At 39.2% G+C, this 27,397-nt stretch overlaps 2 protein-coding genes across 5 annotated transcripts in view; one reads left to right on the top strand and one right to left on the bottom strand.

The window, feature by feature from the left end:
- Positions 1–4,325: 4,325 nt before the first annotated feature.
- Positions 4,326–7,464, bottom strand: LOC109276182 (translation initiation factor IF-2-like). The gene is made up of 3 exons (XM_053895378.1): positions 7,431–7,464; positions 5,682–6,887; positions 4,326–5,372 (listed from the first exon to the last, which is right to left on the bottom strand). The coding sequence occupies exons 1-3, from the start codon at positions 7,462–7,464 to the stop codon at positions 5,356–5,358; spliced, it is 1,257 nt and encodes a 418-aa protein (XP_053751353.1). The 3' UTR covers positions 4,326–5,355.
- The window catches only part of WAC (WW domain containing adaptor with coiled-coil), an 86,650-nt gene continuing 65,016 nt past the window's right edge, over positions 5,764–27,397 (top strand). The window contains exons 1-3 of one of the 4 annotated variants that reach the window (XM_053895459.1): positions 5,764–5,872; positions 7,268–7,304; positions 8,887–9,082. In XM_053895459.1, the coding sequence (XP_053751434.1) occupies positions 8,944–9,082 (139 nt within the window). In that variant the 5' untranslated portion in view covers positions 5,764–5,872; positions 7,268–7,304; positions 8,887–8,943. Of the gene's footprint in view, positions 5,873–6,173; positions 6,283–7,007; positions 7,072–7,267; positions 7,306–8,869; positions 9,083–27,397 lie in introns of those variants that run through there. The other 3 variants (XM_053895457.1, XM_053895460.1, XM_053895458.1) reach the window with 3 other exon arrangements.

Below are 27,397 nucleotides of genomic sequence, written 5' to 3'. Positions count from 1 at the left end.
CCAGTGAGGTGCCAGAGACAAGGCTTACTGGAAGTTTAGCTGAACTGAGGAATGGGACAGTGTAGCAACTGGGATCAAGGAAGGGATGGGGTTTTTTGACATAGGATTCAGGCATGTTTTTAAAAAAATGGATACAATCCAAATAAAAGGGAGAGTTTAAACACACAAAGAAAGGGGTAATTGTTAGTGTAAAGTAACTTAAGAGGTGGAAGGAAATAACCTTAGAGAAGCTTAATTCCTGTTTTGAAACAGGGACCTTAGGACGATGCAGTAGCATCCGAGCTAATTTCTCTGGCTTCTTCCTTGCCACATAGACTATTCTTAACACAGTAGCTAGCATTACTTTTCTGCTTTTAACTCTCCAATGGCTTCCCATCTCACTCAGAATAAAAGCCAACCTTCTCACAATGGCCTGTTAGATCCTTCATGATCTGCCCCTTAATCCCCCTCCTTTAACCTATTTGACTGCATTTCCTAAAACTTTTCCCTTCTGCAAAAAGGAATGAGAGGAGCTGTCAGAAGTAGAAAGAAGTAACCACTCCCCCCCCTCCTCCCCCCCCCCCCCCCCCCCCCCCGGCTTCCTTATTGTTCTTACACACCAAACTCCTGCCTCTAGACGTTTGCTTTTGCTGTTCCTCCTGCCAGGAATACTCCTCTCCAAACCGCCAAACAGCTTGCTCTCTCACCACCTTCGAGTCTTTGCTCAAATGTCATCTGCTCAATGACTACTCTATTGATTACTTCTTAATCAAGTCCTTCTTATAACCCTCCACTCTTCTCCATAGTATTTACTACTTTCTAAATTGCCATACCACGTATTTGTTTTATTCCCATCTTCCCCCACTAAAAGGTAAGCTGGTGAGGGGGAAGTAAAGATTTTTCTTTGTATGGCCCATTCATGTATCCCCAGCACATAGTGGGTACTCAGTAAGTTGTTAAGTAGGGAGGATGCGTGTAGGGAGATTTGCAAATTTGGAAAGATAAAATTTCTATTTGATGGCTTCTGTTTGGGAGGAAAGTGATGATGTGATCTTCTGAGAGTGTCGGGGAGGTAGTAAAGTGAGGAGGGTAGATTTGAGGAGAGTGGAAGTTTGAAAACCTGGTTAAAAGTTGAAGAGATATATAAATAGAAGATTGTCTAGATGTACTTAGGGTTCATTTGATTTTAGTGATTATGAGATTTTAGTGGAATCAGACTGCTGTATTTTCCAATAGCCTTTGGCAGTGTGCAATTGCTCAGATGTTTGGTCTAATTCAGGCCGCAGTTCTGCCAGACAGAGTCAAAGGGTTTAGGGTACAGTTCTCAGTCTTGGCTGTATTTTACCATCTATCACTTGGAAGGACTTTGAAAAGTGGCTAGTTTGTAAATTCAAACCTCACATGAGTAAATAAGGACCTCTGGACCTGTTAACTATTTACACTATTATCTCTGCTTAAAAAGATACACCATTTACTAATATGGTGCTGTCCTGGAGATTTTTACTCCCCTTTTCTAAGTACTGATTTTGGTTGCAGCTTTCCTAGTTTTCCACATATTTGAATGAAAGCCTTACATCACAACTCTGAGAACTCAAACGGTTTCTTTTTAGTTACATATTGCAGTTAAAATACAAACTCTCTTGGGGGCACCTGGGTGGCTCAGTTGATTAAGCATCTGACTTCAGTTCAGATCATGATCTTGCAGTCTGTGAGTTCGGGCCCCACATTGGGCTCTATGCAGACAGCTCAGAGCCTGGAGCCTGTTTCAGATTCTGTGTCTCCCTCTCTCTCTGCCCCTCCCTTGCTCATGCTCTGTCTCTGAAAAATGACTAAAACCTTAAAAAAAAAAAAAAATATATATATATATATATATATAAATATATATATATATAAACTCTGTAAGAGCAGAAACTAAGTTAATTTGCTTAATACTGTGTTCCCAAGACATGATACACAGGTCAATAATGTTTTTGTTTTTTTTAATGAATGAATAATAACCACCAGCAATAGGGCATGTATATGCCAGGTGCTGCTAAAGTATTTATGTAATTTCATTTACTTCTGACAAACAGCCTTATACCCTATCAAGCCAATTTTAGAGACAAGGAAGCATAATCACTGAAATTTTAGTAATTTACCTGACGTCACACTGCTTGCTAGTCAGTGAATAATGTAGCCAGAGCTTTACATTATGCCATTCTGATTCCAAAAGCCATGCTTTTAACCACTATACTATGCTGTATGGGAGGAAGGCAAGGACAGAGAAAATAGGTAAAAATTTCAGGGAATACATTCTTATTTTGTGATCCTTTAGAAATTCTAGCAAAACCGGGGCACCTAGGTGGCTAAGTTGGTTGAGCATCTGACTGTTGATTTTGCCTCAGGTCATGGTCTCACAAGTTATGAGACTGAACCCTGTGTCAGGCTCTGTGCTGGGTGTAGAGCCTGCTTAAGATTTTCTCTTCCTCTCCCTCTGCCCCTTCCTGGCTCTCTCCCTGTCTCTCTCAAATACAACTCCCGCCCCTTCAAAAAACAAAACTAAAAAAATAAATTCTATCAAAACCTTTTTAAGTCACTTTTACAACTAGAGGCTTGAGGACTTCACTTTTTGACTCTTCTCCATGAATAGGATCACATTAAAATCATGGTCACCTACAGCCTAATGGGCCAATAGTTCTTCCTCTCTATTGGCTGATACGTTAATCTGTTGGTTGAAATATGGATCTTTTGTGCACATACAAACTTGCAATCTCTCAATAGAGAGGAATGTAAATAGTCTAAGATTTGTTATACATGTAAATTTTCAAATGTTATCTAATACAATATTTTATCCGCATTAGGAATAAGCCAGCTTTTCTCTATTTTATTTGTGACAGCCAGACTGGATCTTATAGCCACATGTCTTTTCTTCTTAAGATGACAATACTTTGCTAGTTTCCTTTTTTAGTGTTTACTTATTTTGAGAAACAGTGAGCCCAAGCAGGGGAGGAGCAGAGAGAAAGGGAGAATCCCAAGCGGGCTCTATGCTGTCAGCACGGAGACCAATGTAGGGCTTGATTTCATGACCATGAGATCATGACCAGAGCCGATAACAAGAGTCAGATGCTCAACCAACTGAGCCACCCAGGCGCCCCTTCTATTTCTTTTAGCAATTTTGTAGGTAAATATCCTTTCATTCAACATATTTTTCTGATGTCACAGAGATATCATTATAGTGGGGGACAACCAATAAACAAAATATGTATTATATGGCAAATAGTTAAAAAAAAAAAAAGAGGATGACAGAGAGAGAATGGTGGGGTGCCATACACAGAGTCTTCAGAGGAAAGACCTTTCTAAAAGTGAAATAGTGTGAACCACTCAGGCGGCCCAAGTTTTTTTTTAAATGATGGCAGCTATTAAAACATGTTTTTAAGTTGACAGGAATGAATCACTTAAGAGTGAAAAAATCGTAAAGTAGACAATTCCAAGAGTTAAACAGAATTCAAGGCAAAGGTGGCCAAGTTTGCTCTTAGTAATTTTGACAGTTTATCCAGTTACTGGAGTATAGCAGCATATTCAGATATAGAAAGGTTGGTAGATGCAATGGTGAGTAGCAGACAGCTGTTATTGATTTCTGATTTTTTTTTCTATTTCCCTGGAGAGATTAGAAGCATAATAAGGATCTACTCAGGAGGAGTGGGATTAAGAAGTTAAACAGCTGTTTAAGAGAACAGGCGTAAACGTATTAGGGAAATTAGACTAAGGGTATGGGGAGAACACAAGGAGCTCAATCCGGAGTTAGCAGGGCTGTGTTTTTCTCCAGCCAAGTTCAACTGCTCCGCAGCAAGCATACAGTGACTTAACCAGGACTGTGGATTAGAAAGATAAAATGGAAGAGAGAAGGAAAGGATTGAAGGTATTCACAAAGGGTTTACAACAATGGATAATGGAATCTAAAAATAGGCAAGGGAGTTTTTAAAACATGGGTATAACATTTAGATGTACCTTTTAGTAAATAACTGATTCTTATTTTGTGAGGTAGTTCTATGAAGTCACCGTGAACACTGATCTGTTCCTAGGGGAAAACAGGGTTAGGTTCCAGAAGCACTCTGGTCACAACATTTTCATCAGTTTCTATTTAAACATCTTATATTCATTATTGATTCCTTAACACTGAACTCATCACAGTCAAGAGCACAAATAAGAAGCCTGAAAGTTTATCTAGGGCCTGTGTTTTCTCCACAAGGCACATCACATTTTGTGCCTAGGGGTACTAGACAGCACTTTAGCACTACGCTTGGAGGGGCATTTAAAACAGCAAAACCAATAAAAAGCATGAAAAGTGCAAAAACCACAAAAGTATATATATTATGAAAAGTACATTTATTTACAATATGAGAGCTGAATTAATAAGGGAGTGCTATCTTGTTCAACACAGCTGGGAATGTTACACTGTTTGCCATCGTGTGCATGCCCATGAATGCTATGCACACTGATTTGGTGGTTACAAATTTTTAGTGAGTAGGCAAATTTGCAAATATGGAATCTATGAATAATGAAAACTGTACATTGCCTTGTAGTTTCCTCCAGTTCGCGGCTTTTGATCAAAGGGTATATGTCAAAGTTTCAGCACATGATTACCATCAAGAAATTAGTAATAATTTTTGCTGCCGGTTTTCAAAAAGATTCTGCAAAGGATTTATATATTTGTGTGTACTCTGCTAACCTGTATCTTCAGTGCATTTGTTACAAACGTGTTAGAAATTGCACGTAAGACTCTAGGTTTTTAATTTTTTTTCCCCATTTCAGTCACTAGCAGTTTTGTTTTAGTTACCAATAGCTCACAAGGGGTATTAAGCTTTTACTGGTCCTCACAAAAAGCAATAATCTTAACATCTGGCAGGGGGACTTGACAAATGAGGGTATGTAAGCATTTTTTCTTCAATCAATTGTGATTTCAGGGCCTCTTCCCCACTTCATTCCTTCTCTTTATTAGGCCCGGCAATAAGGATAATTGTTGGAAACCAAGTCAGCTACTTTTGGATACTGGTTTTTGGTGGGGTCTTGTTTTTTTCTGGTTTCCCGTTTTACCTTTCTCTTTTACGCAAATAAGTATATACTTCCTTTATGTTTATTACAATCTATTCGTTAAGTTAATGCTGCCTTATAAGAAATTCAGCGCAGGGGAAAAAAAACCCACCTGAATATCAACCACTAACCACCCCACGCTTAATTTTGGGGGGTACACCTGACTTTTCCCCTCCCAATACGCCAATGTTGGCACTGCGCCGGTAGCGGTTTATAAAATTCAATTCGTAGCAGCTCCATTTAGCACCCCCTATGCCTTTATTCACATGCAGAACGTTCGAATGAGTTTTCTTTCACCAAAGGACTTCAAGGACAAAGAGGAACTAGAAGAGAAAAATGGGAAATACAGGTGAGGGTGGGGAGGACACTGCCGCGGAAGGAAAATACTCAAGGATGAGGCGGGTCAACCCTTTTCCCCTGGAAACCATCCCGCTCCAGATCAGTTTCGGTTTTAATTCACTGCCCCAAGCCGCGCGCGCGCGCGCCCGCGCTCCCTCCTCGAACCGGGGACCTTCGCCTTACAGCCGCTGGGGCGCCCGGTCTTCCCGCATTCTGTACGACACCCCGTAACGCCTGCGTCTTTCCTCGCCCGGCAAGCTCGCTTTCCTGCACGCCTCCGGGGTGACACTTACTTCCAGCGCGTCGACGGGCGAGCTCCGCGCAGCCCCTGCCCACCGAAGGCCGGCCGCGCGCCCGGCTTCCGGTCTGAGGCAGGTGCCCAGGCCCGGGTTCCGGCTCCCGGGAGCGGGCCAAAGGGAGCAGCGGCACGCTCCCCACCTCCCCGAGGGCGGCTGCTGTCGTTGCCAACCGAGGAAGCTCCTTGGTAACCGTCCGCCCGCCGCCTAACCGGGGAGTGGGGGGGGGGGGGGGGGAGTCCGACCACCCCGCCGGAGCCCGAAGGGGCGGGGGCCGGCGGCCGAAGAGCTCACTCAAGGGCACCCGCCCACCCCCGCGCCTCTGGGCGCACGCGCAGCAGCCGCAGACTCCTTTATTTAGTCCGCGATGGCTTCTCTCGCGCCCCACCGTCCTCCTCCCGAAGGCGGCTCCCTCCCCGCGCATCCCGGAGCCCCCGGGAACAGCCTCGAGCGGGTCCCCGAGCGGGACTATCCCTAAACTGGAACGGCAGCGGCCAGATTTGCGTGTGAGGAAAAGAAGCGGCAACCGGAAAGACCTGCCGGGTAGCGAGGAGGCGAGCCAGGCCTCAGAGGAAGAGGAAGGCCGGGGCGGGCCGAGGTTTGCCGAAGGCGGCGTTCCGGAGCCGCGCGGGGCGGGGAGGCAGGCAGAGGGTGGGAGAGGAGGGGCGCGGCGGAAACTGCCGAGGTTTTCCGAAGGCCGCGGCGTCCGAGTTGCCCGGATGTAGTTGGTGGAGCGGCAGCGGCGGCACCAGCGGCGGCGGCGGCGGCGGCAGGAGGCGGAGGAGAAGGACCAGGCAGCGGCGGCGACGGGGGGAGGAGGGGAGGAGGCGGCGGAGCAGGAGGAGGAGAAGGCGGAGGAGGCGGTAGCTCTCCGCGGGGCTGAGCCGGACGCGTCTTCTTGCCCCCTCCCCCCGGTTCGCCGCTGCCGCCGTGTAGTTGGCGCCGCTGCCCGGGCTGAGAGTGAGCGTGGTGTCGGCGGAGGGAGATGGCCCGGGAACGCCGGCGCCACTAACGGGGAGGTGCTGAGAGTCGCCGAGGGCGCGCCGGGCCCTGGTGCCGGTGCTGCCGCCCGCCCGCCGCCTGCGCGCCCGCCCGCCCGCCTCTCGCGGCCGCTCTCCCCCTCCCCCGACACACACTCACAGGCCGGGCATTGATGGTAATGTATGCGAGGAAACAGCAGAGACTCAGTGATGGGTAAATTGTCTTTTCGTTTCGGGCCGGGCCGCAGCGCGGGCGGGGGGCGGTGGCGGCGGCGGCGGCGGCGCGGGGAGGGGGGGGGGGGCTGTTCCTCCTTATCTGGTGCTGGCCGAGCCGCCATTTTTGTTGTTAACCCTGATCCGGATCGGGCTGGGGAGGAGGAGCAGCCGCGCGAGCAGGCGAGGACTGAGTGAGTGTGGAGGCAGCGGAGGGCCGGGTTCGCGGCGTTTCGCCCTCGTTACCGCCTTTCAGTCGTGTGTGTGTGTGTTCGTTGCCGGTACGTTTGGTAGGTCTCCCGCGGGGAGGGGCGCTGGGGGGGGGGGCACCCGTTTTCTTCCTCCCCGCCCGAGGTGTCTCATATCGCCGTCTCTCTTCCTGTTTTTCAGCTGTCACGACCGGAGGGGGGACTCGCAGCCTTACCAGGTACCAGCCGAGGCCGGGGTGGAGGGGTGGGTGGGGGGACGGAGGGGGAAGGGAGGAACTGCTACTCGAGCGCAGGCTTCAGAAGTCGCTACAGGCCCTTCGGTGCAACAAATCTGAAACTAGCACCGCGGGTCCCCTTAAAATTTGTGTTTGGTGCCATTAGCGCTCTCCAACAACGTTGAGTGACTTATTTTGACAGGTGACTGGAGGAAGTTCAGGGTTTGTTTTTTCTTTTTCTTTCTTTTTTTCTTTTTTTTTTTTTTTTTTTTTTTGGAAAAATATTCCTAGCCAGGAAGGACCTGACTCGATTATTTCAGTGTGAAGGAATCGATGGGATGAGGTGATAGGTGACTTCTAAGCAGTATTTATTTATTGTATTTGGGGACTAAAAATAACGTAATGATATTTAAATTAGGAGAGCCTAGGAAGAAATGATTAATTGATCTGCAGCTCTTAGTATGTCCTAAACTATCTCCTCCCCGTTTGAATGGTTTTGGCGCAAGGAATTGCCTTACTAGCGAGAGATAGTGCTTTTCTCTTTGTACGAGTTGAGATCTTTGGATACTTGGATAATTCATTCTAATATAGATGGCTCTAGGTATGTAAGGTTCCTTTTTGTTACTGCGGTTTCTGCATATCAAGTTTTTAAAAATTATAGAAGTGGGCCCTGTTTTGAGGGGGAAGAATCTCATAAACGGTAACTATCAGATGACACCAGAAGTAAATACATTCTACTTAGTACATTTAATCGCTTAAAGGGTTTCTAAGCTGATAGTTCTGTTACTGGCTAGCCGGAGTTGTTAAAGCTCAAGTTAAAAGCCTTAGGTCCCTTGAAGTGTAAAATCGTTGTTCATTACCTTTGGATAGTCAAGAGATTAAACTCTCTTGAATCTGCTCCTCTGAAACATTGTAATTACACACTGTGAAAGACTGGTCTATTATGGTTGTCTTAAGTGTGTGTTAGAATAAAACTGAACCATTTTTCTGAGGGAGTTCCATTAAGTTATGTTAGGAAGTAGGAAGTATTGACCAATGTTTTTATGCCTTAAAATTATTTTTCCACACCTGCAAGAGTAGGTGAGTTAGGCCTGAAATGTTTTATTTGAATCAGAAAGCTGGAGAACCTGATGCTTTCTTTTTTTGTAGGTTTTCAGAAACCTGCTTCTGCTTATTTATGCCTATCAGTTGTAGAACACAAGATTACACTAGTATACAAGATCACAGACTATGGAACTAGTACATGAGTTTCTACTTTGGGCTAAACTTTGTAATTTGCAGAAAAACTTACTGTGGAATTAATGTGCCAAGGTGTTTGGTTTCTGGTATTTACAGTATATTTAATGAAGTGTTTTTCTGTTTCCTTTTTTGAACATGATTTGTATGAGGAGCCTTATAACTCTGGGGCATTTAAGTCTTGTCTGAATAACTTAGAGGCAGAATTGAAAATGGAAATTTTAATTTTATTGATAAAAGTTCACGAAACTGAAGTTAATACACCATATGCTAAAATTGATTTGGTTTATTGTTAAGTTTAAAGTTTCAATTCTTTCTCTCTTTTTTTTGGGGGGGTGATGTTTTACAGGCACTTAAGTATTCATCGAAGAGTCACCCCAGTAGTGGTGATCACAGACATGAAAAAATGCGAGACGCCGCAGATCCTTCACCACCAAATAAAATGTTGCGGAGATCTGATAGTCCTGAAAACAAATATAGTGACAGCACAGGTCACAGTAAGGCCAAAAATGTGCATATTCACAGAGTTAGAGAGAGGGATGGTGGTGAGTAGCTTTTTTAATGAAACTTCCACATATATTTAACAATAGCTCTCTGTAAAACAATAGGTAGCAGTGATCTTTCCAGCCTGTGGACATGACCATATGGTTGTGTCATCAAAATATTTTATTTCCATCAATTAATCCCTAAACAAGTCACTATAGAAGTAAGGTGCTGATCTGACGAGCATTTTAAAATGGATACCAATGGCATGTAATAAGAGAATGCCTTTATGAATATAACCTATCAAATGCTTTATTAATGATGAGAGAAATGCAGAACATTTTTCCAAGAAAGGAATTTTCACCTTTTCAAGTAAAGATTTCAGTTTATTTGGCTCAGTTTAAAATTTTTATTGCTGCTTCATTTACTTTTATAAGGAGTTCAAATGTATTTCCTACTGATACATTATGAATTTAAAAGTTCAGTAGGGTTTTTGAGATCGTTTACAGGTTTAAAAAACCAGTTGTGATTATAAAATTCTTACGGGTTTTTGTTGTAAGGATTTAAAATGTTACTTTCTGTATTCTCCAGGGTCTTATTAATGTAATTTCTATGCTGTGTTCATACAAATATTCAACTTTTTAAAAGTATGCCTCATTTCTTTTGTATAGTGCTGTTACCCTTAAGTTACTACCTTACCTCATCTTAAGTTCGTTGTGGTGGGAGGCTAAGAAAAAGTAAATGAAGTAAATTCAATAACTTCAGATTTAATTTGCCCAGAATTTATCAAAAAATGCAATTTCATGTCTAAAGCATGTATTGAGCAACAAACCAATTTCACTAAGGTGATTAAAACATGGTTTTTTCCCCACTATAAAATTTCTCCTTAATAGGTAACATGTTTGATATACAAATATTCAACAGTGATTGTGCTTTTAGAAGCTACTAAGGAAATTCGAGTCCATGTGGCTTTCTGCCTCTGACTGCCAACTACCTTCTCAATACTTACTTTTAAAAAATATCCTGCATCTTCTGGTCTTCTTTTTTGCCTCTTGGGATGGAGAACTGCTTTGTTCAGTGTGCTCAGATAACTCGGAAACATGGGTCTCCTCTGTACATAGTTACTGGGTTGAGGAAATTAGCGATGTCAGAAGATGGTCAGATTGTGTTGAGATGGAAGAATTTAGATGGGTTATTGGATGGGAGGTGAATATAGTTCTGATGAACATAGCTGTAGTTCTGTGCTACTTATGCAGATAAACTATTTTTGTTTGTAAGTAACCAGTAGCAGGTGGGTTTGGTTATTAAGTGTTAGAAGTTCTTTGGCAAAATTACTTAAACTATTAATATTTTTAATTTTGTGGATAAATTTTCCCTAGTGTTATGTACAGTCTGAGATACTATTCTCAATCACTCTTATGTAGTGGATTTCATCTTAAACATTAGCTCTTGGAAGGCAGGTACTGTTTGCATTGTACTGTGCTTTATTTTTCAAATTTTGGTGATTGTGACAAAATAGGATGTGGCACTTCATCTCCTTATGGATAAGTATCTTGGGTTCTCTTTTAGTGATTGTGATCTGGTTTAATGTATCATCTATTTCTAAATCCAGGAAGAAGTCAGTTTAGGTACTCTAGGAAAGTTCTGTAAGTGCTTTCAAACATTTATAGTTAACTGTACCTGATAATTCCTTTATAGGTGAAATAATCCCAAGACCATTCTGTTATTTATTCAACACACATGGGGCAACAATTGTGTTGTATTCCTGGAAGTAAAGATAAAATGTGATCCTGTCCTGGAACCAAGTTTGGAAGACTGACTCTTGTCAGCTAGTGGTGGTTTTAGCTTAACTGCTTACTTTCTCTGTACTCCTTTTTTCTTCATTTTTATTTTAATTTTATTTCTTATATGAATTCCAGATACCTTTTCTAGGCTTTTAGTTTTCTTTATTTGCATCTGTTTGCTGATTCTTCCATTTGTAAGAAACTTCCTTGTTTTTCTGATAGTCATTTGCCGAGTTAGGCCCCACTTTCTGATTCGCTTTTTAGCTGCTTATCTGTCTTCCTCTGGAGACTTTAACTAATAGAAGCTGTGTTCTGAAGTTTGGAGTGCAGATTTGGTGTCCATTCTTTTAAAGATACGAAGTCATTTTCTCATTTTAATACTTATTTTGTCATTATACATTGACTCCAGGTGTTTGCCTTGATTGCTGATACGTGTTTGAAATGGAGTTTTTCAAAGTATATAAGTATCATCTTATTACAAACATTTGTATCTTTTTAGATTTTAATTTTTAAATATACATTTATGTATAGATATCTGTACATAGATAGGTATTTGTCTATTTAAACGCAAAGCCATTACCCAAAGTCAGATGGAAGTGAGCTGGGTTCTCTGCCCATGTGTTAAGAAACAACTTGGTATAAGAACGGGTTACTGCATTGTTTATTGATTTAATATCAGATGTGTTTTCATTTTAGTGTTTTAAAAAAATCTAATGAGTTTAGTAAATACCTAATAACGTAAAAGCCTATGTGCTAGGCTTTGTAACTTGCATCTTACAAAACAAACGGATGTGGAACTTACAAAATGTGTGTGTTTTTTTCCGAGATTGGATTTTACTGGCATCTATCCACATCGCAACATATTTTTTTACAGTAATTACTAGATGTCTTCTATAGCACCTTGGATTTCCTTGAAAAGTGCCAGTTCAGATGTATAAAATGACTTTAAGTAATTTACCATGGAAAGTACGAAAGCAATTATTGAGAAGGATTGTCTATTGGATTGTTTGTCCTAGAAATCCTTAGCTAAAAGACTGACTGCAACATAATATGTGCAGTTAAGAGTTAAATTTTGTCCTTTAGGATTTATTAAAGGGAATGTGGTTTATTGTAAGTAAAGGGAAGTTCTGTGAGAGGATAATATTTTAACTTCGTGAATCAAGCTATTTTTTATGTATTCTGTGATTTATTTGCAAAGCAGTCTTTTGTTTAAAATGTTTTGTTTAAAAATAACCAAAAACAAGAATCTTAAGGTTTTTGTTTTTTTTTTTTTTTTTAATAGCTTAGACATGTTTTAAAAGTGCAGCTGACATCCAGACCTTAGAAGTATGAGCATACGATTCAGGTTGAATTTGTATTTTCGTGGAATTTTAAAAACACTTTCTGTTTGGTTATGAAAGTATTTTTTCTGGAGAACAAGTTTCAAATGATTATTTTACCAAGTAACTAAATTTAAGAATGATGATAGTACAGATGAGTTTAGGAGGGAAAGGTATCTTACAAGGATTCTGGAAAGCTGTTCCACAAAACTTCAGCCTCGTGGGAGTTGTTCCATTTTTCACACTATTCCTCTCAGAATTAACTGTTAAGAAACTTACAAGATACATTTGGAATACTTTTTAGAAACCTCTTTTCTGGGGAGACAGCTCAATTGACTGATAGCAGAATAATCTTTATTGGTTTTCTGATTTGTTGGACTTCATTGAATTTGCATAGCTTTTTAGTTAGCATTCAAATATCTTTGAGTACAAAGTAAAGTACCCTTAGTGGTTTAGTAATTATTGTTCTAAAGATTTTGAAGTTTTTAGCTGCATAGTGAAAGCTTTTATCTTGTTTTGTCATTTAGCTATATATTTGGAGATATTCAGAAATGTATTTTCATCTAATTTTCAAACGAAGGATACTATAACATTTGAAATTGTTCAGTAGAAACTATTTGGGGATAATGGGTACTTTTATAGGTTTTAAAATATACTTTAGTAACGTTTGAAGCTTTACATGTTGGATGATAGACTGGTACTTGTGTAACATGGCCTTACAGTTACTCAGATAACTTTGTTTTGAATAGAAAGGAAGTATGCTTTGCATTTATAATGCTAGAAAGTATTATAAAAATAAACAGTTTAATTTGATCCTCATGTTGCTCTTGGGAGGTAGAACAGATAGCATCCCTGTTTTACAGTTCTACAAATGAGGGAAAATTTACTTGTATAAAATTGAATAGTGGACTCTAGAAATTGGTCCTCTTTACTCTGGTAAATTGTTCACACTCAGATGAAACATTTAAGCATATTGGAAGCTTATTTGGTGGGTGTTTACTATAGCACTAATTAATTTAAAGTCAGTTTGCTTGTATCCTCTTAATGCTTTCACCCAGCATCCCCTGTGGTTACATCATACCTAATTTAGTACATTATCAAAACCATGACATTGACATTGGTACAATATATGTGTGTAGTTCTAGACCAAGTTATCAAATCAGTGTTTTAGTTTTAGAAAGAGTTTTAATGTGAAAGTTGACCAGAGTTTTTGCTTTGATATTTAAAGGCTGTCTTGATTGAACAAAATGTTTTTTAGTTGTGTAAGATATATTTAAAGTTTTTGATGTAACATATTTAGGATTTTTGGTCCATAATTCACAGGAAACTTATTCTAGATTGTCTCTGTTAAGCATCTGCTTCTTGTCTTCTGTTGTGCAGAATGGTTGTGGTGTATGTAGTTTATCATGTTATGCTTGAAAGAGTAAAGATAACAATGAGCTGGGGCATCTTTACAGGGTTTCTGTAAGTGGGACTCACATTCTATAAGTGGGACTATTCCGCTTCTGGGATTCTGTCCTAAGAACTGGAGATAACTCTTTGTTAATCATTTCAAAACCAGTTACTTAGGTCTTGCAAATGTATCCTAAGAAGAGTTTCCTTTCCATTTATGATTTATGTGATAAATCATAATTTTGAAAGCTCTTTTACATTGTTTCTCATCTCATTCTTTAACAACTCTTTGTGAAACAGGCTGATGAGGATTATTCCTGTTTAAGTGGTTGTTCTTAGAAATATAATTTGAAGATCAAGCTAAGGTTTCATATAGTGCTAAAAACTTGCTTTCCAGTTTCAATAATTAATAGTAGCCTAAATACTTCACTTGGATTGCACTTATAACCAGTTTTTAGTACTTAAAATGCAACCATTATACTCCTAGCTACTATCTTCTCTTACCGGGACTGTGTAAGAGCCTGCTGAATGGTGTTCTTTTTGCTTCACACAATCATTTCCCCCCACAGTCCAGAGTGGTCCACTAAAATACTGGTCAGTTCACATCACTCGTGCTCAGAACCCTCCAGTGACTCTCTGTTACTTACAAGGCCTATATGAAAATACTCTGTGTAATCTGGTGTCTGAGTTTCTTCAGCCTCTTCACCTACCACTCTTCCCCCTTGTTTGTGCTTCTCCATTCTGGCCTTACAGGAAGAAGTTCGTTCTTATCTCAAGGATACTGCATGTTATGCTCCTCCTCTCTGGGATGTTCATCTTTCTGTATGTCCTCCTGGTGCACTTTCACTCAATAATGTGCTTAAATGGCACCCTCTCCCAGAGGCCTTCCCTAGTGTTTGTTCCTGGTCGCTCTGAAACAGCCATCCCCAGCACTGTTTATCCTTTTCATTGCTTTGTTCCTTGCTCGTATTTAACATGACTTGATGTTATTTATTTATAGTCATTCTGCTATAACATGACCTGTGTTCCTGAAAGGTTTCATGCTATGCAAAATAGCACCACAGGACCTACGGGAAAAATGTGGTTAGGGGCACATTAAAAAGATAGAAACCTAACAAATCCTAGCATAACATTAAATGGTTAAGGAGTCCATTAATAGTGCAGTACATATGGTACTTTGACAAAGACCTGGAGTTAGCTTGTGGAAGTGGGCATCTTTTGAAAGGGTTGCAGATTGTGAGTTATTGTGAATTGATGGGAAGAGGGTTACCTGAAATAACCCTTGTAAAGTTGTAACACAAATTGTGGATGGATAAGAAAGACTCCTACTGGCAGGATGAACCGAGGTAGCTGGCAGATGTTTGGGGTGTGCTTGTGAATTCCTGCATAGCTTGGTTCAGCTGGGTGCAGTTGGTGTTTTTCATAGGTGAAACCACTCAGAAGTGGGAAATTTGTTATGCTCAAATAATTTCCTGATTTATCAATAGTGCTGGGACAAATTTGTGTTTTCAAAATAAGTGTTAGTAGCAGAACTAACTGTATTTTAGTTTATTTTTGCTTATCTTCTGTGGAATACGCTCTAGAACAGAGAGTGAGTTTGTTTTGTTAACTTGTATTCCTATTGCTTAGAACAGTGCCTGACACCTTATAACACCTTATAACATTTCAGTAAATGGGTAGATAGTAGTGGGATTGTCAGTATAATTTAAGGGAAATGAATATTCTAGTTTTCTGAAACAGTGCTTCTCAAACTTCAATGTGTATAGTAATCACCTTGGGATCTTGCTAAAATGCATATTCTAGTTAAGTAGTGCTGGGGTTGGTTCCAAGGCTCTGTCTTTTTAACAAGATCCCACATGGTGCCCCTGTTGCTGGCTGCATGTGAGTAATGGATCTACAGCAGCTCTGCCCAGTGGAAGAAGATTGTGAGCCACAAATGCAAATCCCACGTATAGTTTTCTAATAGTCATAATGAAGTGAAAGTAAAGTACGATTAATTTTAGTATATTTTATAAACTAATTTGTCCAGAATACTACTATTTCAACATGTATTTGATATTTTAAAAACACTTAAGATTCTTTACATTCCTATTTTTGTGTGAAGTCTTTGAAATCCAGTATTTTACACCTGTAGCACATTTCAGTTTGGACTAGCCACGTTTCATGTGCTTACTTGCCACATGTGATTATTGGCTAATGAATTGGACAACAATATGTTGGACAACATATTCTGGAGAATATGATCATTCTGTTGAATGATCTAGCTTCACACATACTCCTATTTCTCTAAAGAAATTTTTCTTTTTTTTTAATTTTTTTTTTTTTTTAACGTTTATTTATTTTTGAGACCGAGAGACAGAGCATGAACAGGGGAGGGGCAGAGAGAGAGGGAGACACAGAATCTGAAACAGGCTCCAGGCTCTGAGCTGTCAGCACAGAGCCCGACGCGGGACCGTGAGATCATGACCGGAGCCGAAGTCGGCTGCTTAACTGACCAAGCCACCCAGGCGCCCCACTAAAGAAATTTTTCATATGCCTGATGATTGAAATATCATGTAAAATGCAAGGTATGGTTAGAGTTGATGAATCCTTGAGCCATAGAGTGCTCCTGTACTAAAATTTTTCTCATTTAGGACCCGTTTGTGATAGAAGAATTAGGAAATGTGGAGAATGGGGGAAAATAAAATTGCCTTAAATGCTGTCACTTGGAGTTAATCAGTTTTCACAGTATACATTTTTATGTCCTAAAATGTCAGTAGGGTTCCACAGGTAGCTTTTCCAGAATTTTTATTAAAATGGTTTCATATTCCATATTCTGTTATGCCCTTTTTGGGGGCTTGTATTTAAGATTTGTGTAGTGGATTCAGTGGACACTTGGTGTTGATGGTATCAGTCTCAGAGGACTGATCAGGAATACTTTTTAGTTCTTAGAGAATATGCATATTTATCTTTTATCCTTACCTAATAGATTGAAGTCTTCTTTCGGTTAGATTAGTGTTTTAAGTCTAGGCTCTGATACTTGTAGCTAGGTGATGTTAGGCACACTACATACTCTGAATTTTTGTGTCCTGTTCCCCTAGGATTGTTGTGCCTATTATGTATCTAAAACACTTCCAAGCAGTTAGGTGAGTGCCTTGACTGTGGCACCCTAAATGATTAGGTTTACGCGTATTCCTGTCACTAAGTTAGTGGTAGATCAGCAGGTGTAGGTCTCAGGCTACTGCTTTCTTTAGAGTCAGGAAGGAAAATACTAGATATTTTAGTTGCCGACTGAGGAGCCTGGCAAGTGAGAGCCGTGTCGGGGGCAGGGCGACACGACACGGCAATTCTAACTTGGTACCTGCTCCTACCCAGAACTTTGCAGTTTAAGGTAGGATAGATGTAAGGATAATTTCCCCCAGATATTGCTGCTTATTAGAATCACCTGAGAAACTTAAATCTACAAGTTCCTTGACTGCCTCTGAATTACTATAAATCAGAGCAGTTTCTAGGATGTAGCCTAGAAAACTGAATTTTTAAATAAACATGAATTTATTTATGAAGTGCAGGTCTGGAGAGAGTACATGTAAGAGGAGGAGGAACTCTGAGCGAGATTCAGGAATCTAGAAGTTAGAGTGCTTATTTGCCAAATCATAACGTTAACGTGTTACCTTGAGTTTTAAAGAATTTTCTTCTCTTTAATCTTTCCTAATTTATAAATAGTACAATTTCTTTGTAGTTATACGTTAAATACCTAACCTAGTGTTCTGCGGCACATACATCTGATGCCCTACTGTAGAATTCGTGCTGGACAGTAGACAAGTTTCTAACCAGTATCAGTGACTGGGCAGGCTGCTAAGCTACTGGGGTGGTACCAGGAGCCACTACCACTGCGTGAGGTAAAACTGTCTTTGATACTCCATGTCCTCTGCCGCCACCCACCCACGCCGTCCCTGTGCGTTCACGTTGTCGTGAGACCGTTGAATGGTGAACTTCGTTTAGTTTTTGTTTGCGAAATAGGTTTCGCCTGTTGGCGTACTCTGGCTGACTTCAGGTGTTCATAAACCGTTTTCTTAAAATTGACTTTTGGGAATAAGTGCATTTTAAAAGAAACTTAGGATCTGAGTGTGGCTGGTATATTTACTTAGTGTTAGTCTTTTGTTTAATCTTTCATTACTTTTGAATCGTGTGACAGTATACCAGAAGAGCGTGACATATGTTGGCTTCTTCTGAAAGATTCTGACCTATGCTGCCTGAATAGAGTTAGTTGTTTTTAGCCAAAACGTAACGCTAGCAAAATGCGGTATTTTGAAATATTTTGGCTCATATGGGAGCCAAATATGGGAGAGCCTCATATGGGAGAGGATCATGGTAAAGTTTCTTCACCTAATATACTGCCTGTTGCCTTTTCTGTGGTGGTTTGGTCCAGTTTCTTTTATGCCGTTTTTTTGGTTTCCTCTCAGGGTTTTAAAGCATTTGTATATATAGTATTGTATGCATAAATATCCGAGTCTCATTTATCATGGGACGTTTAAATTATTAACAATGTTAAAGTCACAAAGCAGAGCTATACTTTGTAAACCTTAATTTTATATTTTTGTATAATTATGATAGTTCCTCTTTTCTATAACTGCTAAATGTCAATGTTGATTATTTTGAAGAAAGAGGAAAAAGTGCTTAGCCCCTCAGTCTCACCTTTGATTTGGGCCAGTTTTATTACTACCTTGAAAAGGAGTGGGTGAGTCCCTGACACTGACTCATAATTTTGGGATGTTCTTGATGTCTTGGGAAGAACAGGTTTCAGAATGCAGCAGTCATTTTAGTATTTCTGTGTTTAAATCCATTAGTGGATTTTCATTGCCATAGTTCGTGGAAAGACTTAAGTATGGTCAGTCTAGAGCAGAACGACTGGAGCTGTGACTCCTAACTGTTCAAAACTTGACTTTGTCAGCACATGTTATTAGCACAGTGAGGGGATTATATACCGTTCACTAGTTTGTCCCCCCCATGCCCTTGTACATTGGCACATTATACATTTAGGATTTGAAATTGTCCTTTGCTGATTTGGGGGCACATTGGCTAAGTTTTGGTTATATAAAGTCTTTTGTTACTAGCATTGCTTGTCGTACTGTAGATTTGAGGTAATTAGGATGTGGGTTAAGATAGTGGAAGTAGAATTTAAAGAGAATTGCGGTCCGTATGAACACTTTTGACATCAAAATGGTTAGAAATGCTAAAGAACAGCTCAAGCTTGAACCTGATAGTCTGGGTGAATCCAAGAAACAACTAGTTTTATTCATATAGGAGTGAGGCCTAGAAAGTTAGATTTTGGACATGGGTTATTGGGTTACTTTGGTTGCTTTTATGGCCTTTTCTGGAATTTTACTAATATGGGAAACATCAAAGTGTCAGTCACGTGGACACTTCTCATTTCTCTTTTGATAAGGTAGAATGGGTTGAGTTAAAAACACCTTAAATTTCCTAATTTATTTTTTAAATGTTTGTTTGAGAGAGAGCATGTGTGCACGAGTTGGGGAGGGGCAGAGCAGGAGAGCCAGAATTCCAAGTAGTACAGAGCCTGTCTTGGACCCACGGACTGTGAGATCATGACCAGAGCTGTGATCAAGAAGAGTTGGCGCTTAAGTGAGCCACCCAGGTCCCCCCACATTTTCTATTTTAAAACAGGTTTACTTAATTTTTACAAAATCAGTAGGACTGTATCCAAAGAGAAAGGCCTGTGCAAGGTTGCCATTATATGTAGTTTGTGCTAATTATATGTTTTGTTTCTTCATTAAAATTAGAACAGCAGTGTTGATGAAATGATGTACATTTCAGCTGCTTCCCCTCACTGTAGTTTTATATTAGGTTAATTTGTATAATGTTGCTATTTCTGTAAGTAAAAAAAAGAATCCTCAATTTCATGTGGTTCCACTTAAGTTATTATAGATTTATAGCATATTTTACTGCTTATTAGGGCAGTCCTCATGTTTTCAAAAATATCAGGATATACTTAAATATATTTTCCTGCCTGGATAATCTTTTTATTTTTTGTTTTTATTTTTTAGTTTTATATTTATTGCCAAAGATGGGTATCCAGATAATACTCATTGTGTTGATAGGGCATCTGGGTGGCTCTGTTGGTTAAGCATCTGACTCTTAATTTTGGCTCAGATCATGATCTCACAGTTCTGAGGTCGAGCCCTGCATCTGGCTCCATGCTGATCATGGAGCCTGCTTGGGATTCATTCTCTCTCTCTCTCTCTCTCTCTCTCTCTCTCTCTCTCTCTCTCCTCTCTCTCCCTCTCTCTCCCTCCCTCCCTCCCTCCCTCCCTCTCTCCCCCCTCCCTCTCTCCCCCCCCTTTTCCCACCCCCCAAATGAATGAACTTAAAGACCCGAAAAACAAATAATGTTTATTGTGTTGACAATGAACATCCTTGTTCATGACTTTAATGGGCACACTTCTATAGTTTCACCTGTAAGAGTACTTTTAGTTTTTTTGTGGGTATTTTACCAAATAAGACGGTTTCTTTTTCCTAGTTTGCCAAAGTATTTGTCAGGAATGGACCTTGAATCTCCTGCTTTTCTGCAGCCGTTAAGAGAGATGATTTTGTTTTTTTCTTCAGTTCATTAATATAATAAACTACAGTATGTTTCTTCATGTTGAAGCACCTTTTCTTGGTCATGGTCTTCATGGTTTTGACGTGCTAGTGTCCCCCCCCCCCCCCCCCATGTTTATTTATTTTTGAGAGAGAGAGAGACAGAGCACAGGCAGGGGAGAGGCAGAGAGAGAGGGAGACTCAGAATCCGAAGCAGGCTCCAGGCTCCCGGCTCCCAGGTGTCAGCACAGAACCTGACACGGAGCTCGAACTCTGCAACTGTGAGATCGTGACCTGAGCAGAAGTCGGATGTGTAACCAACTGAGCCACCTAGCTGCCCTGACGTGCTAGTTTTTATTTTATTTTTTAATTTTGTGTCCCATTTCTTTATGTCCAGAAGTGAGAGGAGAAGCACTGTTTAAAATAGGTGAGAAATATTTTTTTTCCTCTTGAAGCAGCTTAAATAATAATTGGAATTACCTGTTTATGAAAGTTGTAGTTGAATTCTGCTATAAAATTCTGCTCTTAATGCCTTAATGAGTGGTAGAACTTTAGCTCTTCTCACGTTTTTTGTGCGGTTATTGATTTCCTTTTCCCTGCTTCCTTTAATATTTTATTAGAAAATGTATTGATACAAAGTTTAAAATTTGTATCTAACAACAGTTTCTCTTTTTTTTGTATTAACATTGTATCCTGTACTTTTCAAAAATCAGACTTAACCAAAGACTCTTTTCTTATATTGGTATTTTTAAACAAGCTACAGAGAACTCTTGTTTTCTGTTTTTATTTCGTTTTTTATTGGATTCTTCTTTGGCCTTAATTTCTTCAGTTGAATCAGTTGGATAGTTTATTTTGATGTTTTGTTTATTGAAAACATTTAAACTTGTAAATTTTCTCAGCTTGACTGCTTTGTTCATACTGCATAGGTTTTGATGCAGAGTGATTGCATTTTTATTCATATCTTGATGTGATTCCAGTTTTGTCTTTTTTCTGTTTTTTAGCCCGAGTATTTGGGAGTGTGTTTTAAAAATGTTTAATGCTGGGGCACCTGGACGGCTCAGTTGGTTGAGTTTTTGGCTCAGGTCATGATCCTGGAGTAGTGGGATGGAACCCCTGTGTCATGCTCTGGGCTGAGCATGGAGCCTGCTTGAGATTCTCTCTCCCCCCCCGCCCCCCTTGGCCCTTCTCCTGAGGGCATGTTCGCCCTTGCTCTCTCTCCCTCTCTTTCTCTGTCTCTCTCAAATCAAATGTTTAATGAATTTTATAAACCAGTATTTTAAAAATTACTATTTAACTTTCTGCTAAATTCTAATTTTCTTGGCCTGTGGAATTATTTTTTCCTTACCTCAGGGTAATTATTTTAAGTATTTTGTGGATGTTTGAAAATAATCTTTTTGGTACAAAGAACTGTCAGATCAAGTTCTTTAGTTGTGTAACACCTAACTACATAATATCAGTCCTTAGTAATTTTAATTTTGATCTGTTTTCTGACTGGTGAGAAAGTTTTCTGTTATGATAGTTGATTTCACTTCTCATTTTTTAAAAACATTTTTTGCCTTACATGTTCTATATGTTTGCATGGAGATTTATAACTGATATTTTTTATGAGTGGTAATCTGAAGCTTTGCATGTCTTCATTTTGTCTTTATACAAGAAGAATGATCTTTTGGCTAGATTAAAAAATACAAATCTTTTTTTTTTTTTTTCTTTTCTGAAGATACTTCTAAATTGGCGATTACCATTCATTGTTGCAGATGAGAAGTCTGATCTCAAATCTGGTTGTTATCTATAGGTAGTTTTCCATTGTGATGTGTGTCTTTTACTTTAATTCTCCTACCCCCCAGCTTGGGAGCCTTTAAGATTTTTGTCTTCATCCTAAAATGTAAAACTTCACCAGTCTTCTCTTGTAAGTGGGGTCTTTTTTCATACTTCTGCTTATGGCTCTTTTAGTCTAAAGAGAGCCCTTAGAGTTGTTCCTTACTCCTACTGCTACTTTCCCCCTCTTTTTTAAAATTGTTTCTGACTCCTCACCTTTTGGAATTCTTGTTATATGTTTTTTGGTTATATTCTACTTCCCTCTTTTCTGATAAACAGTAGACATTTGGATACTTTTTTTTTTTCAAATGTCTATTTTTACTTTTTTGAGAGAGAGTGAGCGGGGCAGTAGCAGAGATAGAAGGAGACAAAGAATCAGAAGTGGGCTCCAGGCTTCAAGGTGTCAGCACAGAGTCTGACCCAGGACTCGAGCTTACAAACCACAAGATCATGACCTGGGCCGAAGCTGGATGCTTAACCAGCTAAGCCACCCAGGCACGCCAATTATTCAGATGCTTTTTGAGTGAGAATACATTGCACTCCCGTGGCATATTTCAGCACACTAATTATATTTAAAGATGTGTTCATATCATCTACCTATTGAAAGTTCTATTTTGCACAATCTACTTTTTTTTATAGCTTTTAATTTTATGAATCTGATTCAATAGAAGTAGTCTGGGAATTTAAATTATATTTTCGTTTTTTTTCCATGTCAAATGTTTTCCTCTGTTTGAGTTTAGTGCATCTCTTCCACATTATTGGGCTCCATGAATTTTTTTTTTCTTTTTTTAGTTTTTTTTTTTTTTAATGTTTATACTTGAGAGAGAGAGAGAGCGCTCGAGCGCGCGCGCATGAGCGGGGGAAGGGCAGAGAGAGATAGGCAGACAACAGAATCTGAAGCTGGCTCCAGGCTCCAAGCTGTCAACACAGAGCCTGATGCGGGGCTTGAACTCATGGACCACAAGACCATGACCTGAGCCGAAGTCAGACTAAGCTTAACTGACTGAGCCACCCAGGCGCTCCCCGAATTCCATGGATGTTTGCTGTTTATAGTTGAGTGTTCACATTTGGAAATGAGAATCTAGGTTAGCCACTGTTCAGTAGAATATATGGTTGAAACGTTTGATGTTTGAGCTATCTATATGGTAGCCACTAGCCACATGTGCTCGTGGAACATTTGAAATGTGACTAGTGCCACTGTGAACTTCAGGTTTTAGTGTTACTTAAATTTAGCCCATTGCCCATATGCTGTTTCTCTCTCACTTGAGGTTTTTTTAAAAATTTTTTTGCAACTGCTTATGATCTCTTTGTTTAACAAGTCCACTGAAAACCTTTCAGTCCATTAGTTTTTTGAAGTTTTCTCTTTATAATGTTTCTTATGATGTTGGTTTTCCTTTCTCTGTTGCTGTTTTCATCTCATTGCCTGCACTGAACGGTTATTATTCCCTGACACGTTCTGTCCTTGCTGCTTCTCATTCTGTAAATCCTACCCTTTGGTGTCCAGGCCCACATGTCTTTTTTGCTTATTAGGCATGTTTCAATATTTTCCATAGTTACTTTCCTAAAATCTCTTCCTAAATTGATTATTCCCCGGTTAATGCTTAGGAATGCATCCTTGATTTCCTTTTTTTTCCTCCTGTGGGGAATTCTAGACCTCATTATCCTCTTGAAGTATTGCAGCATCCTTTTAACAGATCTTTTGTCTCATTCCTATGCATTGCTATCTGAGTAAAAATTTTAGACTATAATTTTAAACATATTGCCTTCATTAACCCTTAGAAGTCTTCATTAATATTGTATTGCCAACACGATTGCCTGTGTATATGGCTTTCCTCCTTTGTCATGTACTTATCTGGGAAATCTGTCTGGTGTACATAGGGGACACTGAAACGAAAAGGGAACAGTTATGTTCATGCCAGAAATCTAACTAGCATCTCAGAGTAGATGTTTTGCTTGTAAATATAGCTTGAAAATTTGAAGAATTTAAAATCTAAGTCATCCTTGCCAAGAGTCCAAATTTCTGTCTCTTCTCAACCTACTGCCTCTCTCTGTACTACTGTCATGTAAATTTATTTACCCAGTCCTAGAACATCAAATGCTGTTGTCCTTCTGTACATTTTCACAGCCAAAACTGTCCTCTCCTATCCCATTTTTTTTTCTCTTGGTAATCCTTCAAGATTCCGGCTCTTTATTGTATGGAGACTTGCCTGAACCTTTTTATATTACAGTTGTTGTTTGTTTTGTTTTTTTTTTATGGGGAGGTTAATTGTTTGCATATGTGGTTTGCCTGCTATACCGTAAGCTCCTAGAAGGCAGAAACCGTTTTAATTTTTATTGTATCAAGGCCTGGCATATAAATGTATATGCTCAGTAATGTTAAATTAATGTCTGGTATGACATTTGACATGTCTAACACATGTCAGAAATAGGTAAGTGGTAGTAATCTTCAGGGAATTACTTGGGTTCAAGTGAGTTAATTTTTCAAGTGCAGTTGAGTAAAATAGTAAGAATTTACTATTTTAGAATTCCTAAAGTGGTTGAACTTGCTTTTGTACTATTTGTGAAGAAAGCAAATAGTTTATTCAGATCTTGAGGAAAATATATAAAGTTTTAGTTATAAATTTAAAAACAAATTGTAATTGATGTGCTAATTCCATCACAATACTGCCAATCCCTTAAGTAGCCCTGATTTTTAGACTGGTACCAGTAGCTTTATTCTATAAATACATATATATATAATATATATATTCTATAAATATTCTATATAAATATATTCTATAAATACATATATATATAATTAGAATAAAATGACATTTTAAAGCACTTTTTAAGTTTATTTTTTTAAACTTTTTAAAAAGTTATTTTGAGAGAGAGAGTGTGCACATGTGCAAGTGAGCACGGAGGGTCAGGGAGCGAGGGAAAGGGAATCCCAAGCAGGTTCTACACTGTCAACACAGAGCCTGATGCAGGGATCGATGCCATGAACTGTGAGATCATGATCTGAGCTAAAATCAAGAGTCAGATGCTTAACCTACTGAGCCACCAATGTGCCCTGACATTTTAAATGCTACAGACTTTTTACTAATTTTTAACTGTTCTTTTCCTAAAGCATAGTCTCTTTTCCAAATATAACCCTATATTTGAATATTCAGTTTTTCGAGCTTTATTGAAATTAAGAATTTCCCCAGAAATTCTCATATGTGGTGCTCCATTTCTCAAGGGTAAACCCTTGAGAATTACTGCTCTAGTTATTTTTAATTAGTGATTCATTGTGTTGTGATTTTTATTCCTAAAATGATTAAAATGTTAAGATCATTTTGGATCAGGAAAAAAAGAGTGCAGCTATAACGTGGCATATTTGGGCTCATGAATTTGTGCCTCTTGACAATAAAACTATGACTTTTAAAAAGTAAACTCTTTGAAAGAATATAAGCTATTCTAGTCCAGCAGTGGCTCAGTTGAAGTCTTTTGGGGTTGAATACATATTTTGTTGAAAATCCAAGAGCCACAGTAGCAGATCATTCTTAATTTCTCTTTAATAACTCATTTTGTTTTTGATATGAAACATTAGCCAGTATTCCTTCTACCATATTTACCAGTATTTTAATTGAATTACTCACTATTTTTAACCTATCTCCAATGTTTGAAGAATTAGCTTAAGATATTTGAGTGAATATATTATAGGCTTTGAAATGGTTTCTCGAGGAGGAGTGATAAATGGTTTGAGAAGTGACACTGGAGAGTCTTAAGGTGAATACTTTGAAGGTTTCTACTTTTTTTGTATGTGAGTATTCTAATTTTTTTTTTAATCACATATTTGTCCCTTTTCCAATTTTTTCTTTGTCTTTAGTCTTAAAGGATGTGTGTGGTTTTTAAAAGCTGTCTTGCTTTGAGGAGCACCTAGGTTACTCAGTCGATTCAGTGTCCAACTTGGGCTCAGGTCATGCATGATCTCACGGTTCATGAGTTCAAGCCCCGTTTCAGGGTCTGTACTGACGTCTCAGAGCCTGGAGCCTGCTTCAGATTCTGTGTTTCCCTCTCTCTCTCTGCCCCTCCCCTGCTCATGCTCATGCTCTGTCTCTCAAAAATAAATAATCATTAAAAAATATAAAAGCTATCTTGCTTTGAAAAGCGCTGATTTATTTTTGTAGATGTTGGAATGGTGTATCATAAGATTTTTCCTCTAGGCTCAGAATTGATCAAATTAAGTGGAGAAAGTCCATTTGCTGGGCAGAGTGGTACTTAAGTTTTGATTTGTTAGCCCTGTTTTGTTTTATTTTGGTTTTTTTTGTAAACATATTGTAACGCTTTCAGTATCACTAAGATAAGTATCAATGGAGGAAGGCAGGGAGGCATATAGAGAACTTGCATTATGTGCAGTGTTATTTCCAAAGACTCTTACTGGTTAGCCTTTGAATATACATGTCAAAATCATCATGTTAAGGAACTACTACCAAATAAAATTTACAACGTAAAGTTGTCGGATCACAGAGCCAGAACTCTGAATATTGACTGGATTCTAATTGTCTTATAAGAAAAGTACCTTTTAGGGACACCTGGGTGGTTCAGTCAGCTAAGTGTTCAACTTTGGCTCAAGTCATGATCTCGTGGTCTGTGAGTTCGAACTCTGCATAGGGCTCTGTGCTGACAGCTCAGAGCCTAGAACCTGCTTTGATTCTTTGTGTCTCTCTCTCTCTACCTCCCACGCACTTTATCTCTCTCACTCTCTCAAAAATGTTTAAAAAAATTTTTTTTAAAGAAAAGTTCCTCTTGGGGTTTGGATATATTTTCGGGATGCTGTGCTGCTAGAGATCGATCATTGTTAACTTGATAACAAGAATTAAGGGGGAAACGTGTAAAGCGGAAAGAGATACCCATATCTTGAGATATGGGTTGTAGTTGTGTTTTTTGTTTTTTACTGGTTATTAGCTTTTTTAACCATGGGCAAATCATGTTCATATAACTTCTTGGCTACCGCTTTTTTTTTTTCCCTTCCCCTTTTTATAACAAGGTTGGATTGATAATCTCCAAGGTCCTTTCCAAATAAATGGCTTGAGATGTGTGCATGAGAATTTTCTGATTTTTGTGCTTTAATTTGTTTATTTATTTGAGAGAGAACTCACTTGCACACACACACAGGAGAAGGGCAGAGAGAGAGAAGCCCAAGCAGGCCCTGCACTTTTGGTGCAGAGCCTGATGCAGGGTGCGAACTCAAGAACCATGAGATTATGACCTGAGTTGAAGTCAGGTGCTTAACTGACTGAGCTACCCAGGTGCCCCCTGCATTTATGAAGTTTAAATTGAGAAACAAGATTGACATTTTTGAAGACTAGTATAAACAGAAGTCCTAGAGTTTTTACTGTATATGCTATATATAATATAGAAATCAGATTTTGTTTATATAAAAAGTGGTTTAGTTTTTAACCTTGTCAATATAAGCTTCTAGTTTATTAAGTCTTAAGTTGCCCACCAAATTCAGAATTCATTTTTT

Source organism: Panthera pardus, unplaced genomic scaffold, assembly GCF_024362965.1.
Source record: "Panthera pardus isolate Hobbes unplaced genomic scaffold, ASM2436296v1 HiC_scaffold_6, whole genome shotgun sequence".
NCBI lineage: Eukaryota > Metazoa > Chordata > Mammalia > Carnivora > Felidae > Panthera > Panthera pardus.
This window is presented reverse-complemented; position numbering and strand designations above follow the sequence as displayed.